Source organism: Camelus ferus, chromosome 22 (genome assembly GCF_009834535.1).
Source record: "Camelus ferus isolate YT-003-E chromosome 22, BCGSAC_Cfer_1.0, whole genome shotgun sequence".
Classification (NCBI taxonomy): domain Eukaryota; kingdom Metazoa; phylum Chordata; class Mammalia; order Artiodactyla; family Camelidae; genus Camelus; species Camelus ferus.
The window spans coordinates 2,586,925-2,601,632 of record NC_045717.1 but is presented as its reverse complement, the minus strand read 5'-3'; the positions used below and the strand labels follow the sequence as shown (position 1 = coordinate 2,601,632).

General features: G+C 51.9%; 1 protein-coding gene across 1 annotated transcript in view; it reads right to left on the bottom strand.

Annotated features, from left to right (window-relative positions):
- COL23A1 (collagen type XXIII alpha 1 chain) overlaps positions 1-14,708 on the bottom strand; it is a 301,597-nt gene that overhangs the window by 55,911 nt on the left and 230,978 nt on the right. Inside the window, 1 exon segment of the mRNA XM_032464925.1 lies at positions 8,156-8,200. Within this exon segment, the coding sequence (XP_032320816.1) occupies positions 8,156-8,200 (45 nt within the window).

The following is a 14,708-nucleotide window of genomic DNA, read 5'->3' as shown; positions in this document are numbered from 1 at the left end:
AGCACTCATCACAGTCTTCACTTCTGAAATCTGTTTATTTGTGTTTCCGTTACTGTCTGTCAGCCCCAACAGCAAGGCAGCTCCCTGAGAGCTGGGACCCTGTGTGCCTGGCTCCCAGCCATCTCCCTCCGGCCCAAGCAGGGCCCAGCAGGCACGAGCACTCTGTGAACACGTGCTGGATGGATGAGAGGGCAGAAGGGCAGGAGCGCCGAGCTTCGCCGTACAGTCCTCCCTCGGTACCCTCGGGGGGATTGGTTCCACGGCCCCCCAAGGATATCAGAACCCAAGGATGTTCAAATCCCATGTATAAAATGGTTCTATTTGCACATACCCTACACACATCCTCCTGGATATTTTAAATCACTTCTAGATTACTTATAATACCTCACACACAAAGTCTACTGTACAGAGTTTCCGGTGTACAGCAAATTCAAGTTGTGCTTTTTGGAACTTTCTGGAAATTAAAAAAAAATTTCTGATAGATGGTTGGTTGAATCCACAGATGTGGAACCTGTGAATATGGGGGCCAATCGTACAGGGTTTGTGCTTGGGCTGCCCGAGGCTTCTAGAGATGCGCTCCATGGCCCATGGTGAGCTGGCCTGCCAAGAGCGGTGGGTGGGGAGGGGGATCCAGGGGTCCCTGCTTAGAAAGTGAGGTGGTCTTGTAATAACCTTTAATGAAAAAAAATATGAAAGCAAATATATGTATACATATGCATGACTAAAACATTACTCTGTACACCAGAAATTTATACATTGTAACTGACTACACTTCATTTAAAAAAAAAAAGTGAGCTGGGCTGCAGGGCTTCCGGGTGGCAGTCCCACCGCGGCCGGCCCCGTTCCACACACAGCTTTCAAACACGTGCTCCAGGGATTGGCTGGATCTGCTGCCTCTGCTGTCGGGAAAGCGGGAGCGATTAAATAAGAGCCAGATGACTTGGGAAATAGATAAAACGGGTTTGAGGGTTCAATGATTCTGTGGCCTCTTTAACTGAATTGATGTGGCCTGACAGGGACCGGGTTTCCCAAACTGGGGGCCACACCCTCTCAGCCCCGGAGGACAGGAGGGCACACGAGCTGCTTGTTGATGGGTGAGCAGAAGCGGGTGGAGGGTCTGGGGGCCCAGCACGCCCTCCTAGCGCTTTTAGTCCTGGGAGGACCATTTCTGAGGGTTTCCCGGAGGCCATATTCCTGGAGAAGCAAATTGGGAAGAGCCCTTCCCACAGCCTGGCAATTGCTCAGTGCGCACACCTGGAGGTGGCGAGGGCCGGGGTCTAGCCTGAGTGCCTGAGGCCGCTGGGGTCATCATAGCCACTGCTCACGGCCCACACCTGCTCTTCTGGGTGGTGCCTGGACCCCTGACTCCCACTCTGCCTGCTCCCTGCTCTGCCCAACAGGCCCTCCCCTCTGCCTCTCCCCACTCAGCTGGCTCAGGTTATGGGGCTCTGCTTGACCCTAGGACACCCACCCGCCGTGAGGACAACCACCTTTGGCCACGCTTCTCTGGGGCTTCCCCTGGTGGGACAGAGTAGGCCCAGGGCTTTTATTTTATTTTCCTGATGGAGATACTGGGGATTGAACCCAGGACCTCACACATACTAAGCACGCGCTTTACTGCTGAGCTCTACCCCGCACCTGGCCCAGGGCTTTTAAACCGAGGTTGCAGGTGGATGAAGTGAGGCTTGGAGGTGGGCAAATGCAGAGCCAGGAACGAGTCGGTGAGTCGGGCACTTAGGCCACAGGGCCTGGATGTGATGAGGCCAGTAGTGCCAGGGAGCGCTGAGGCCTCAGAGCCCGGCTCCCCAGCTGCCGAGCTCTAAGTCTTCAGCCAGAGCCTGTCCTCTCTCGGCAAAGACTGCTTCTGGGAAACGTGGGGAGCACCGATCCCCTGCCTCTCCGGACTGCATGAGGATTGCATGAGACGTTGTGTGTATATGAAGTGCTCGGGACAGCAGCAGCACAGAGCGGACACCAAAACCCAGTGCCGGCTGGAATTCCAGCACGCTCTCTCTTTGTTATGTGCACACACATTTGCACACTCCTACACAGACACGCACCCCTCAGATCACAGGGAGGAGAGAAACACAGAAGGAGGTTTTCCTTTCTTTGGCTTCATGTTGCTGAACAAACGCTGACTGCACAACAGCTTTGAAGAGTCTCCTTTGGAAATGGCAGCTCAGATGGGCCTCCAGTGTTTTGGCTGTGATGACATGTCAGGTACACGGCTGCAGCCCTGGAGTTCAGGGTCGAGCAGGCCAGCCTTGGCTTGGAGGTTTGCTCTGGCAGTTACCCTACTCAGACTCAGTGCAGGGCAGCGGCGGTGCTGATTAGAAGCCTCAGTGGAAAGTAAATACGTTGGATTAAAAAAAAAATGGTTCTACTGAGATGTAATTCATGTACCATGAAATTCACTTTTTAAAAGAGTATGTTTCAGGGATTTTTGGTATACTTGCAGAATCGCGTGGCCATCACCATTATGTAATTCTGTTTATCCTTCATTTTTTTTTTTCTGGTTGGGGAAGGTAATTAGGTTTATTTTATTTTATTTATTTTTTAATGGAGATACTGGGTATTGAGCCCAGGACCTCGTGCCTGCTAAGCACTCACTCTACCCCTGAGTTATACCCTCCTCCCCTGTTTATCAATCATTTCTGATAAACAGTCATCATTTCATTATCCCCTTCATTTTTGAAAGACAGTTTTGCTCGACGTAAGATTCTAGGTTGATGGTTCTTTTCTTTCAGTCCTTTGAAGAGGTCAGGCCATCCTAGTGCCTTCCGGCCTCCGTTGTTTCTGACGGGAAGTCAGCGGTTAATGTTACTGGGGTTCCCTTGTATGGATGAATCCTTTCTCTCCCGCTGCTTTCAAGAGTTCCTCCTTGTCTTTGACTTCCAGCATTTTACTGTGATGTGTCTGGATGTATATCTCTGCATTTATCTTATTTAGAGCTCACTGAGCTTCTTGGATATGTAGATTAATGTTTTCAGCAAATTTGAAAAGCTTTCAGCTATTGTTTCTTAAATTATTGTCTTGCTTCCTTTCATTTCATACTGAAGGAATCCCTTTAGTATTTCTGCTGCTAGAGATGAATTCTCTCCATTTTTTGTTCATCTGGACGTGTCTTAATTTCTCCTTTACTTTTCAAGTATAGCTTCCCTGGCTACAAATTTCTTTGTTGACCGTTTCTTCTTTTTTCATCACTTTGAATATGTCCCACCACCTTTTGGTTTTCATGGTTTGTGATGGGAAATCAGCTGTTAATCTTATCAAGGATCCCTCTTCTGTGATGAGGGAGCCATTGTTCTTTTGCTGCTTTCAAAGGTCTTTCTTCATTTTTTCCCTTTTGGTAATGTGGCTATGGTGCACTTAGGTTTATTCTACCTGAAATGTGTTAGGATTCTTGGATATACAATGTTTTCTTTATATTTGGGAAGATTTTGGCCATTATTTCTTCATATATTCCTTATGTCTCTTTCTCTTGTCCCCTGCTGAGGCCCCCGCTCTATGTATGTTGGCACACTTGATAGTGTCTCACAGATTTCTGAGACCCTCTTCATTTTTCTTCATTCTTTTTTCTCTTCCTTAGTCAGGATCATCTGAATTGACCTAACTTCAAATTTGCTGATCCTTTCTTCTGCCAGCCCAAATCTACTGTTGAGCCCCGTTAGTGATTTATTCATTTCAGTTACTGTACTTTATGGCTCAAGAATTTATTATTTGGCTCCTTTAAAAAAATACTTTCTATCTCTCTATTGATAGTCTCCATTTGGTGGTACATAATTCTTGTGCATCCCTTTAATTCTTTAGACGTGGTCTCCTTCAGTTCTTTGAACATATTTATAACATCCAACATAAAATCTGTGTCTGGTAAGTCCATCTGGGCTTCTCAATGATAGTTTTTATGGACCACCTTTTGTCCTTTTTAAATTGCCGTACTTTCTTGTATCTTTGTATGTCTCATAATTTTGTTAAAAACTGGGCATTAAAAATAATCTAATGTGGCTCCTTTGGAAATGACATACCCTTCCTCCTTTTCAGGATTTGCTGCTGTTGCTGTTTGTTCAGGGGCTTTTCTGGGCTAATTCTCTAAAGTGTGTACTCTTTGTCATGTGCAGCTGCTGAAGTCTCTGCTTGGGTTGTTTAATTGTCAGCTAGACAGAGTTTTTCTTTAATGCCTTGATCCAGTAAGTCTCCCACTCCACGCCAAGGTGCTCTTTGGGCGTGCTGGAACATAACTTCAGTGCTGCACCAGGTTACAACCCTGCCTTTGCCTTCATTTCCTGTTTAAGTGGAGCCTCAAGGTCAGCCTGAGATGACAGACTGGGGTTTTCTTAGGTCTTTCCCTGCACATCTTCTAGATTCCCAGGAATATGGTGGAGCATTTCAAAGCCCCTTTGGACAGCGCATACCCTAGATCTTCATTTAAGTTTTTGTGTCAGCTTCTTGTTTGCTCCAACTGGCATTGCTACCTCAGGCAGCTGCAATATTAAACAATTGCTGCTGAGTGTTTTTGGCAAGCTCTCCGGGAATAGGGCTTTTCCCAGTGAGTGAGCTCTGCATCAGATCAAATAGAGACAAGTCTATAAAAAGTGGGCTTTTCCAGGGAGCTTACAGATAGTGATGGTTCTCAGGGAATGAGCACTTGGGGGCTTCAACCTTGTTCTGCCACCTCTGCGGCTGCTACTTTTCACAGGTGCCGTGATTATGAGGCTGATGGTTTTTAAGGCTACAGCGGGGCCAGGAGATGGGCAAGTTAAAATGCTACAAACCTCACCGTTTTCAGTAAGGTTCAGATATTTCTCTTGAATAAACATTTCTTAGGTTGTTACCAGATATTAATTTCCAGAATTCTGAAAAGGTCTTTTTCCTAGTGTTCTTGCTTTCATGGAGGAGCAGATTTTCAGAAGTCCTTACTCTATCATTCCAGAAGTGCTTCTTCCAGTGGATTTTTAGAAACAGTTTCTTGGGGCCAGGGTGGATAAAAAACCCCCAGTACTAAAACTGCTGACCTAAGGCTGGCAGCCATAGAGATCCGGGGAGCACCTCTGTTTGTCTCTGCAGGTTTAGTGCAAGCGTCAGCCAAGCAGCTTTTGACTGTTTTCATCCTTTGCTCTTCTAGCTTCTTAACGCTTTACCCTTCATTTGCTCATCAGTTCCTCTTTCTCTCTCTCTCCTTCCTTTCCTCCCCAATTCCTATAAACAAGCTTTTATTGACCATCTATTTAGTGCCTGGGGTTCAAGCACCTGCTCTGAGGAGCCCATGCTTTGGTGGAGAAGAACATGTTTGCAGAGCAGACCACCAGCCCTGCAGGAAGCACTGGGACAGAGGGAGGGATCGGGGGCTGTGGGCAGCAGGGGGACTGATGGATGCTCTTGGGGAAAGGGGGATCTGGAAAGAGAAAGGGTTCTGCCTAAGTTCCCTAGAAAGAGGATCCCAAGGCAGTGCTGGGCTTCCCTAGGGAATGGGCCAGTGGGGAGGTGAAAAATCCCTTCCATTATGACAGAGACACATAAACACTGTAGGACCTGTAAGGCATATTCCAGGCAAAGGCTCTCACTGGGAACAGGAGAGGACCCATCCCCACAGGCAGGCAGGGTCAGCTCTGTCTGCAGCTGTAGCAGCAGCAGCAGCAGCAGCAGCAGCAGCAGCAGCAGCAGGAAGCCATCTCGGCCAGATACTGTCCCACTGGGCAAAAAGAGCCTTTCTCCCCGGGGCACAGGAAGAGCCTGGTTTGTACAAGGGAAGGGCCCAAAGCCAGGAGGTGCATGTGTGTGCAACTATCTAGAAATAAACATGAGGCCCAGCCAAAGCTAAGCAGAGACGGACATCTGCTCTGTGCTACGCACACCCCTCTGTGACAGGCAGAGAGTCAGGCCACCGCGTGGGGACGGGCAGTGAAGGGGAGGAGCAGCTTGCCCGGCAGCTGACTTCAGGCCAGACACTGCTTCCTCCTGGAGCCTCAGTTTCCTTATCTGCAAAATGGGGCTAAGGACATACGCTTATCTTGCACAGGGCTCTGTGAGGATCACGTGAGATGAAGCACTTGAAGGGCCCAGAGCCGTGTCAGCGGCCCAGTAAGTCCTGGTCTTTCTTTGACTTTTAGACGTTTGTAAACTGGAGTCAAAATTCTATTGGGTTTTTGAGTAAGTTGAGCAATATTATACTTTGTCCTAAAAAAAGTCACTATGTATTCCTCATCTCCTTCCAGAAAAGACATCGGGAGCTTACAACGAAAGGCAATAAACCCTTTCACGAGGGCAGAAATGAGAACTGAGTGATGAAGAGCGTATCTGGTGGGCTGGCGTGCGGGGGGTGGTGATTACACACAAAATCCTTTGCAGCCAAACACAAAACAGCCTTCTGCTTCTGGAAGTCAAAGCAAACAGAGTACCATGAGAGGCGTATCCTGCCAGTGAACTCTGGGAGTTTATCTGGAAGGCTTCTATGTAAGGAACTAGATAGCGCGAGCACGTAGCGGAAGGTGGGGACGAGAGCCCATGCCAGTGCCAGGAGGAAGAGTCTGAGGCTTAGAGAGAACCTGTCCTGCCTCCCCAGGCCCAGTCTGCCTGGGTCCTCTTGGTGGTGGACCCCTCTGGCATCATCACCACGCCATCCTTGTGCAGTTGCTTCTGGCTGAGCGTGTGTGCATCCGGGCATTCCTTCATTCACTGCACTGTGCATTTATAGTCCCTGGATCCTGCTCTGCGCCAGGCTCTGGGCTGGGTGCTGAAGACTCGGGGTGACAGCCCCAGCCAGAGGGGCTGGAGAGGGCTTTTTGGGGGGAGATGCTTGAGCTAGACTTCAAGGACAAAGAGTCGTGACCTTCGGTAAGAGTCCAGGTGGAGGAGGAGACATTCTGGGCGGGGGAGGGCAGAAGAGCGCAGGCTCAGAGTGGGAGGGTCCTGGACCCCCACAATGAGGCTGGAGATGGGGGACATGGTGGGAGGGGTGGTGAGAGTGTCAGGAGGCTGTGCTGATGAAGACAGAGGAGGGCGCACAGGTCTGAGACCTCCTGGGGAAGAGACTGAGCAGGACTCTGCGTGGAAGTGGCGGCGGAGGGAGCAAAGATGACGGCCCGGTGTCTGCACAGGGAAGGAGGTGGTTGGAGTCCCGTCCCTGCGGTGGGGAGCCAGGGGGGAGCAGGCGGGGGAGGTGCTGGGCTCAGTGGGGCCACGTCCAATCTCTGGGCCCAGAGATGACTTAGCTGGAGGAAGGGGAGCATTGCCAGCAGTATGGGGGCTCTGGAGCCACAGGGTTGGGAGGGAGGAGAAGAGACGGCCAAGGGCAGATCCACTTAAGAGGCAAGTGGGGTCCCATTGGGAAGGCAAACAAGAAGGGGTCCCACAGAGATGTGGGAGGAAACACAGAGGAATTCTGGGGGCATGGCCCGCGCGAAGGTCAGGAAGACAGACAGCAGCTCATGCCGGCCAGGCCATCGGGAGGTCAGTGGTAACCCGGGCTCCAAGGATGTGGGTGGAGTGACAGTAAGAGGAGCCTGGAGGGGCCGGGATGAGCGGGAGGCAAGGCAGAGGAGGAGACAGGAGCGGGGCAGGGGCGAGTGGCCTCTGAGGGAGCTTCATGGCGAGTCTGGAGAAAGGGCTGTGCAGAGAGAGTGCATTTTGGGGGAAATGAAGATGACCGGAGGGAGGGTGGGGCAAGAACAGGTGAGCCTGCGGTTTGTATGGGAGGAAGGTGACGGCTGCTGGTGGCTCTGCCAAGGGAAGGGCAGGCCAGGTCTGGGGAGGGGTGGGGACGCACAGGAGAACCGTCTTGTGCTGAAGGTCCCAGGGTAGCGACCGTGGGTGGTGGAATCACCATCAACGCCCACAAAGACAGGAGGCCACTTTGGAGGGGGAAACCAGGGATTAAATTTCTGAGGCCAATAATGAGATTTGAGGGGGTGGCCAAGGGCACAGTGGGGACTGTCACTGGGACTGTGACACTGGATTTGCGTCAAGAAGCCAAGAAAGGCAGCCCTGGACACTGTGGCTCTGGGGACAGTGGCTGGAATTGGAGGGGAGACAAGACCTGGGCCGGGACCAAGGGTCCTGAGTTACAGGGTGGTATGGGGGTTGGCGCCGCCAGCCCGGTCCCAGGTCAAGGGCAGACCTCCAGGCCTAGGCTCAGGAGCTAAGAAAACCCAGCACTCACCAGGATCGCCTCTTCTTCCAGGCTTGCCGCGCCGTCCCGGGGGGCCTGGGCAGGAGAACAAGGAGGGGCTTGTTAAGAAGGGAAGCCAGGGGGCTCGGGCATAGCCTGCCTGCTGCTGGGCCCCCCACTCCCCACCACCCCCGTAACCGTGGCCTGGGGGAGCAGAGAGGAGCGGGAGAAAGCCCTGTCTCCTTCCTTCCCTCACCCCGGCTCCCCTGGAGAGCCCCCACCCCGTTGGCTGCATTCTCACCCCTCACTCATTCATCCATTTGTTCAACTATCCGTTCATTATTTCATTCACAAGTCCTTCCGCATTCATAAAGGTTTGCTGCTTGGAAACTCTTTTAAATAAAATTTTATTTATTTTTCTCTTAAACTTTTGGGGGGAAATAAGGTTTATTTATTTATTTTTATGGAGGTGCTGGGGATCGGACCCAGGAACTTGTGCATGCTGAGCATGTGCTCTACCAGAGCTACACCCTCCCCAACCCCTACCTAGGAAGTCTGGAGGCAGAAGAGTTTGCCGCTGAGAAATTTCAGACTTAAAAATAAGGCTGAGGGCGGGCATTCTCTTACGAAAGCCCTGACAAATGCTTTTTAACATTCACGTAAATAAAACTACAGAGACAACACGCCATAAAAAGACACTATCGCAGCATCTCAAATGCTTAAACTCGGTGCTGACAGGCTCAGTCCTACCCACTCAGCGTCCTTCTTGGCTCGGAGACCCATCGGCACCTCCCTCCCCTCCCCCACAGCCCCAGGGAGATGCTTATAAATTCCTCGTGATTTATCCCAGATAATGTGCACACTCACGCACATTCTTTTCGGTACCCAGCCCTCCATTCACACATTTGTATCTGAATCTTTCTTTTTATTTTATTTTATTTTTTAACTATTTTTATTGAGTTATAGTCATTTTACAATGTTGTGTCAAATTCCAGTGCAGAGCACGATTTTTCAGTTACACATGAACATACATATATTCATTGTCACATTCCTTTTCGCTGTGAGCTACCACAGTACCCTGTATATATTTCCCTGTGCTACACAGTATAACCTTGTTTATCTATTCTACATTTTGAAATCCCAGTCTATCCCTTTCCAACCCCCGCCCCCTTGGCAACCACAAGTTTGTATTCTATGTCTATGGGTCTGTTTCTGTTGTATCTGAATTTTTCTGAATCTGATGCAGAGCACCCTGCCCCCACCTTCTCCCCCTCGGCCCAAGTCAGCCCCCAGGACCTGAGTGACCTCAATGCTGAGGAGGGAGAGGGCTCTGGGTTATGGAACCGGGCTGCCCCCAACCCGAGCTCAGCCCTCACCCCCTCCCTCATCCCCCCGCCTCTCCTGGCGCTCGCTGCAAATGTCCCTGCAGCCCCCTTGCCTTCCCCTCTCTGCCTCCATCTTCACTCCCCCTCAGTCTAACTACCCCGCGATTCTTCCATCCAGTTTTCTCAGGGGCCAGAGGGGACGGCATGCAGAGGTGAGGTCGCAGGCACGAGACTGCAATTTTAAGTAGCATTTTACACCCCCTCCTCTCTATCCTGCTCCTCCTGGGTCGCCCGGCTCCAGGCTGAGCCTGGAGGCCACAGAGGAAGAGGCTGTGTCACAAGCACTGTCCTTTGCTATAAAAGTCAACCTTCAAACCCTCCAAAATACGTGGAACAACCACAGAGGTGAGGCAGAGGCTGCGGCAGGATGAGGTGCGTGCACGCGTGTGTGTGTTTCCCTTTATCATTCTCCTGGTTTTCAAGCCGGAGGTCAGGCCCATTTGCCTGACCTGGGGATTGGAGCAGGGCAGAAGAGCAGAAGCAGGCCCCGGTTAGCGGTGCCCCCCCGACTTTAGTTAAGGCGGCGTCCTGGATGGGGGAGATGGAGGAAGAGAGAGAGGAGAGGCTCACATGGATGGGGAGGGGGTGCTCAGTGCTATCTTAGGCTCTGAAACTTTTGTGGGTCCCGGGGGTGCGGTGAGAATGAGTTTCGTGCCTGCCTTATGGACACGGGGGCTTGAGGTCAGGACGGTTAAACAAAACTGAAAAATGAGAAACATGCTATTTCTTGTACTCCTGAGTTTGTAATTTAAAAATATTTTTTTCACTGTGGAATAAAACACACAGCATGCAATTCTCCATCTCGACCTTTTCTAGGTGTTCAGTACAGCAGTGTTAGCCTCACAGCTCTAGCACTTTTCATCCTGTAAAATTTGAAACCATCCATCAAACAGCTCCCCCTCCCAGCCCCCACCCCCAGCCCCTGCGAAAAGCCATTTCAGTTTCTGTTGCTAAGAGTCTGACTACTTTGGGTATCTCAGGTAAGTGGAATCACCCAGTATTTGTCTTTCCGTGACTGGTTTATTTCACGTAGCATAATGTCCTCAAGGTTCATCCACATTGCAGACCGGGACAGGATTTCCTTCTTTTTTAAGGCTGAATACTCCCAGCGTGGGGCAGGACCTGGCGGCATTTGTTGAGGGAAGAAGGAAGGAGGGAGAGTGTGCATGGGTGAGGAGGCCTTACGTCCCTGTGCCCCGTTTCCTGGCATTCTCTTTAAAAGGCTGTCAAATCTCACATGATCCACGGCTTAGAGGAGATGCAGGACTACCTGGTTTGATAGGAAAGCTGTTGACGTGAGGGTCACTTTCTGCCCTCCTTTCTCCCCGTGGCAGGAGACAGAGGTGGCGAGGCCTGCCGTGCTTGGCCAAACAGAGGCCCTGGGAGAGGGGGAGCCCTGGAGCTGAGCCCCACGCTGACCGCCAGGCTCCCTGTCCGCTGCTTTTGCAAACACAGAGAGGCCTGGCGCACGTGGTGCCTGGATGGTGGAACCTGCAGCGGGGAAAGGCAGGAAGGATGGCCCCTCCTCAGTTTCCAGATCAGCAGGTGCAGAGGGCCAGGCAACGGCAGCAGCTCTGCTTCAGCACCCACTAGGCGCCAGGCCAGCTTCTCACTCAGTGAACATGAACTTGGAACCCTCGGTGCTCCAGGCCTCCTGCGGCTCATCCCGGGAGCTCGTCTACTCCCTGCCTGGCCCTCTGAAGAAGGTACAGAGGAGGACCGTGCAGAGGAGGACTGTGCAGAGAACTCCGAGGCTAAGTGGGACAAAAAGACTTACCCAAGGCCACACAGCTGGTGCCTTGGGAAGCCCTTCACCATCAGTTTGTGGTTCCTAAGGGGCAAGGATGGTTGTGCCAGGCATGCTGAAACCCCAGGCAGGCAGCCTTGACAATGGAAGGGGCGGCCCCCCAGGCAAGCAGCAGGGCACCCCAGGGGGAAGCTGGGCCAGCTGGCTGCAGTTAAGACATTCTCCAAACAAGCAAAGCCAGGTCCCCAGCCCAGGGTTTGCCCCAGAGCTTTCCGCTTGTTGGTTTTCTATGGTCGGAGAACATCTCCTGCTGCTGCACAGATGCAGACACTCAGGCTGTCCGGGGAGGTACCTGGGAGTCTGTCTTGATCGACCTACCCAAGGATGCTGCTGGAAACACGGTCCCAGCTGGAGAGTCTGCCAGTGAAGAAGACCAGCTCAGACTGGTCTCCTTACCTCTGTGTGGCACCCATGCGGCTCTGGGTCAGAGGCTGGCAGCTGTGGGGACCCTGGTGTCTCACAGCAAAGCTTCCTTCCGGAGGCTGTAAGCAACAGGCATCAACCAGGCGGTGCTGGTGCAGGAGGGGAAGAGATATGACTGAAAGAGAGCTGTTCATCTGGAGCAAGTCACTCAACCTCTCTGAGCTTTAGGTGTCCAGTCCATGAGGATAAGAGTTCAGGGCTGACGGCGACCACCCCTGCCCTGCAGAATTGTTAAACAGAGGAGCTGGTAGCAGACACACCAGTATTGGGGCACAAAAGAGGGGCTGATTTAGTAACTGAGCAGGACCCTGTGGGGTTTTCTCAGGCCAGGCTTCTCCCCTTGTCCTCTGCTGCAGCTCCTCTCTGAAGCACCCAGATAGTAGTATCTCATGTGTATTTCCTGAGTTTTTCAGATGCTTAAAACCACCACCAAAGGGAAGAAATTAACTACTCGATGATTGAGAGCACGTGGCCCCCAGACCTGGTGCCTAGGGTTTGATGGTGTTGACGCCCTGTTACCCCAACATCAGCCAATCAGAGGATCGTGCACGAGCTGATCACGTGCCCTGCGGTGGCACATGAACTTGCCTCTGGTAGCAGTTTGGGACCCCAAGAAATAACTGCCTAGGGGCCTCTGGGCCATCAGAGTCTGGGGACTTGATGTAAATGGGTTGTGCGCTTCCCAAGGTGGGGGAGCCCCGGACATGGCAGCCGTATTTCAGCAGAGCTCAAGTGTGGTCCACGGGCAGGATTTGAGTCCCGATGTTGGCTGAGCCCTCAATTACACCCTGACCTTGAGCCCACGAGGGCAGGGCTGGTCTGGAGCTATTCCATGTCCCTCATCACTGTCTGTCTGTGGGCCTGGGGTTCAGGATGCAGAGGCTAAAGGGTCTGGTAATGAGATTTCTCGAAGAAATCTGGAGGTTTCAGGCCGAGCAGGGGCTGGCGGGGGCTCCAGCTTGCTGCTAAGTGACATGGCTTGTGACAACCATCTGCACAGTAAGGATGTAACTCCACAGGGGGGACGATGTTTTTCTCAGGCACTGTTCAAGGCCAGACAAAAATGGAACCAGTTCTGACTCATAAAAGTCCCATCTCTGGTTGGACTGGAGAACTCATGTCACTGACCAACTCCAAAGGGGGCGTGAACCCTGACAGGCTCCTGGGAGGCCTGAGCAGAGATGACTTGGCTCTCAAAGTGGTGGTCTCCCCCAAGACTTCCCAGCACCTCCCTCTCCTGAGGACACCTCCCAGCAATGCCTGCCTTACTGCTGTCCTCACAACCCTGGGACAGTCTGTCCAGGCCCCTTCCTCTCCCTCTCCCCTGGATCCACCTCCCCCGCCCCTGCCAGCCCCTAGGGCCAGGAGCTTTTGTGCAATTTATCTCCTTGAATCTCTATACAGTTCTGGAAAATACTTTAAACCCTCTCCATTCTTTTCTCTCTAAAGACTGGGCAAACTAACGCTCAGAGAAGTCAAGAAAGGCTCCCAGATGCAACAGCAAAAGGTGGAATCAGCCCAAATGTCCATCGACGGGTGAATGGATAAACAAAATGTCTTCTCATACTTATGTGCGATGGGATATTATTCAGTCTTAAAAAGGAAGGGCATTCTGACACGTGCTCCAACATGGATGAACCTCGAAGACTTACACTAAGTGAAGTAAGCCGGTCACAAAAGGACAAACACTGAATAATTCTGCTTTTCCCAGGTACCTGGAGTGGTCAAATTCAGAGACAGAGTAGAATGGTGGTTGTCGGGGGCTTGGGCTGAGGGCTGGGGGCTCGTTTTTAATGGGAACAGGGCTTCAGTTCTGCAAGATGGAAAGAGTTCTGCAGATGGCTGGTGGTGATGGTTGCACAGAATGTACTTAATACCACAGAATTATATACTTAAAAATGGTTAAAATGGCAAATTATAAGTTATGTGTATTTTACCATAATTAAAAAGAAAAGAAAAGAAAAGAAAAGAAAAGAAAAGGGTGATCAGTGACCATGGGCCAGAGCGAGACCGTGAACTCAGGTTAGCCTGATGGAGACCACAGTGATGCTGCTGGCAGCGTGGCTAGTGACCACCACTGTGTATTTACTGAGAGCCGGGAACGGTGTGGTCACGGGGCACAGTGGAGTCCCCATGGGCACACAGCAAGGAGATGGTAGAACAGGGCTTTGCACTCAGGTCTGGGTGACTCTAGGACCTGTCCTCTGAACCCCTTGGTCACCGTGCTTAAGGCCAAGGTCTTCTTACCATCCCTGAATGTGTCCACAGCCTCCTGAGGCCTTCCCAGCTGGCCCCTCCCATGGGCACTGAAAGCCTTCTTTCCAGAACTCCAGAAAGGGAGTGGGGCGTCAGGTGGCTCCGAATCCCCCAGACCTTCAGCTTGGAGGTCCCTAAGATTGCCTGGGGCCCCAGGACCATTGTGGGGGTGTGCCTTGAGCAGAAAAGGCAGGGGAAGTCCCTGGACTTGAGCTCCCATGGCAGGATTATTAAAACATCTCCCTAGATCATTTTGTTTTACAAATTTCAGACCCACCTCAGAGCTGGAAACTGCCGCCCAGGAGTTTCTCCATGCTCATTTCCAGACTGGCCTAACAAAGCCCTCTGCCCCTTGTAGGAGGGACGCAGTGTGTCCTGTGGACGCCCCTGGGAGGGCCTGGGGGACAGGCACTCCTGGTGGGGACGCTGACACCAAGAGAGGCTGGCCAGCTGGCAGGCTGCTTGGGCCCTGGGGGGGTCATGTTGTCCTCCAGGAATTAAAATCACAGCCTCTTGCTTAGCAAATACGGCTCATTCCAAAGGCATTTATGTCCCCGCAGGCTCACCCTCCACCCTCCACCCTCCACCAGGCGGCAGGGAGCCCGACAGGCCTGCGCCCGGCTGCTTGTTGTAAAGCCCTGAATGAGCTCGGAGAAGCAATGCCACAGGTCGCTGGGGTTGTAAGGAGAATGTTTGTTTGGAACCAGGATGGCTGTCCAGGCTGGCGCAGACC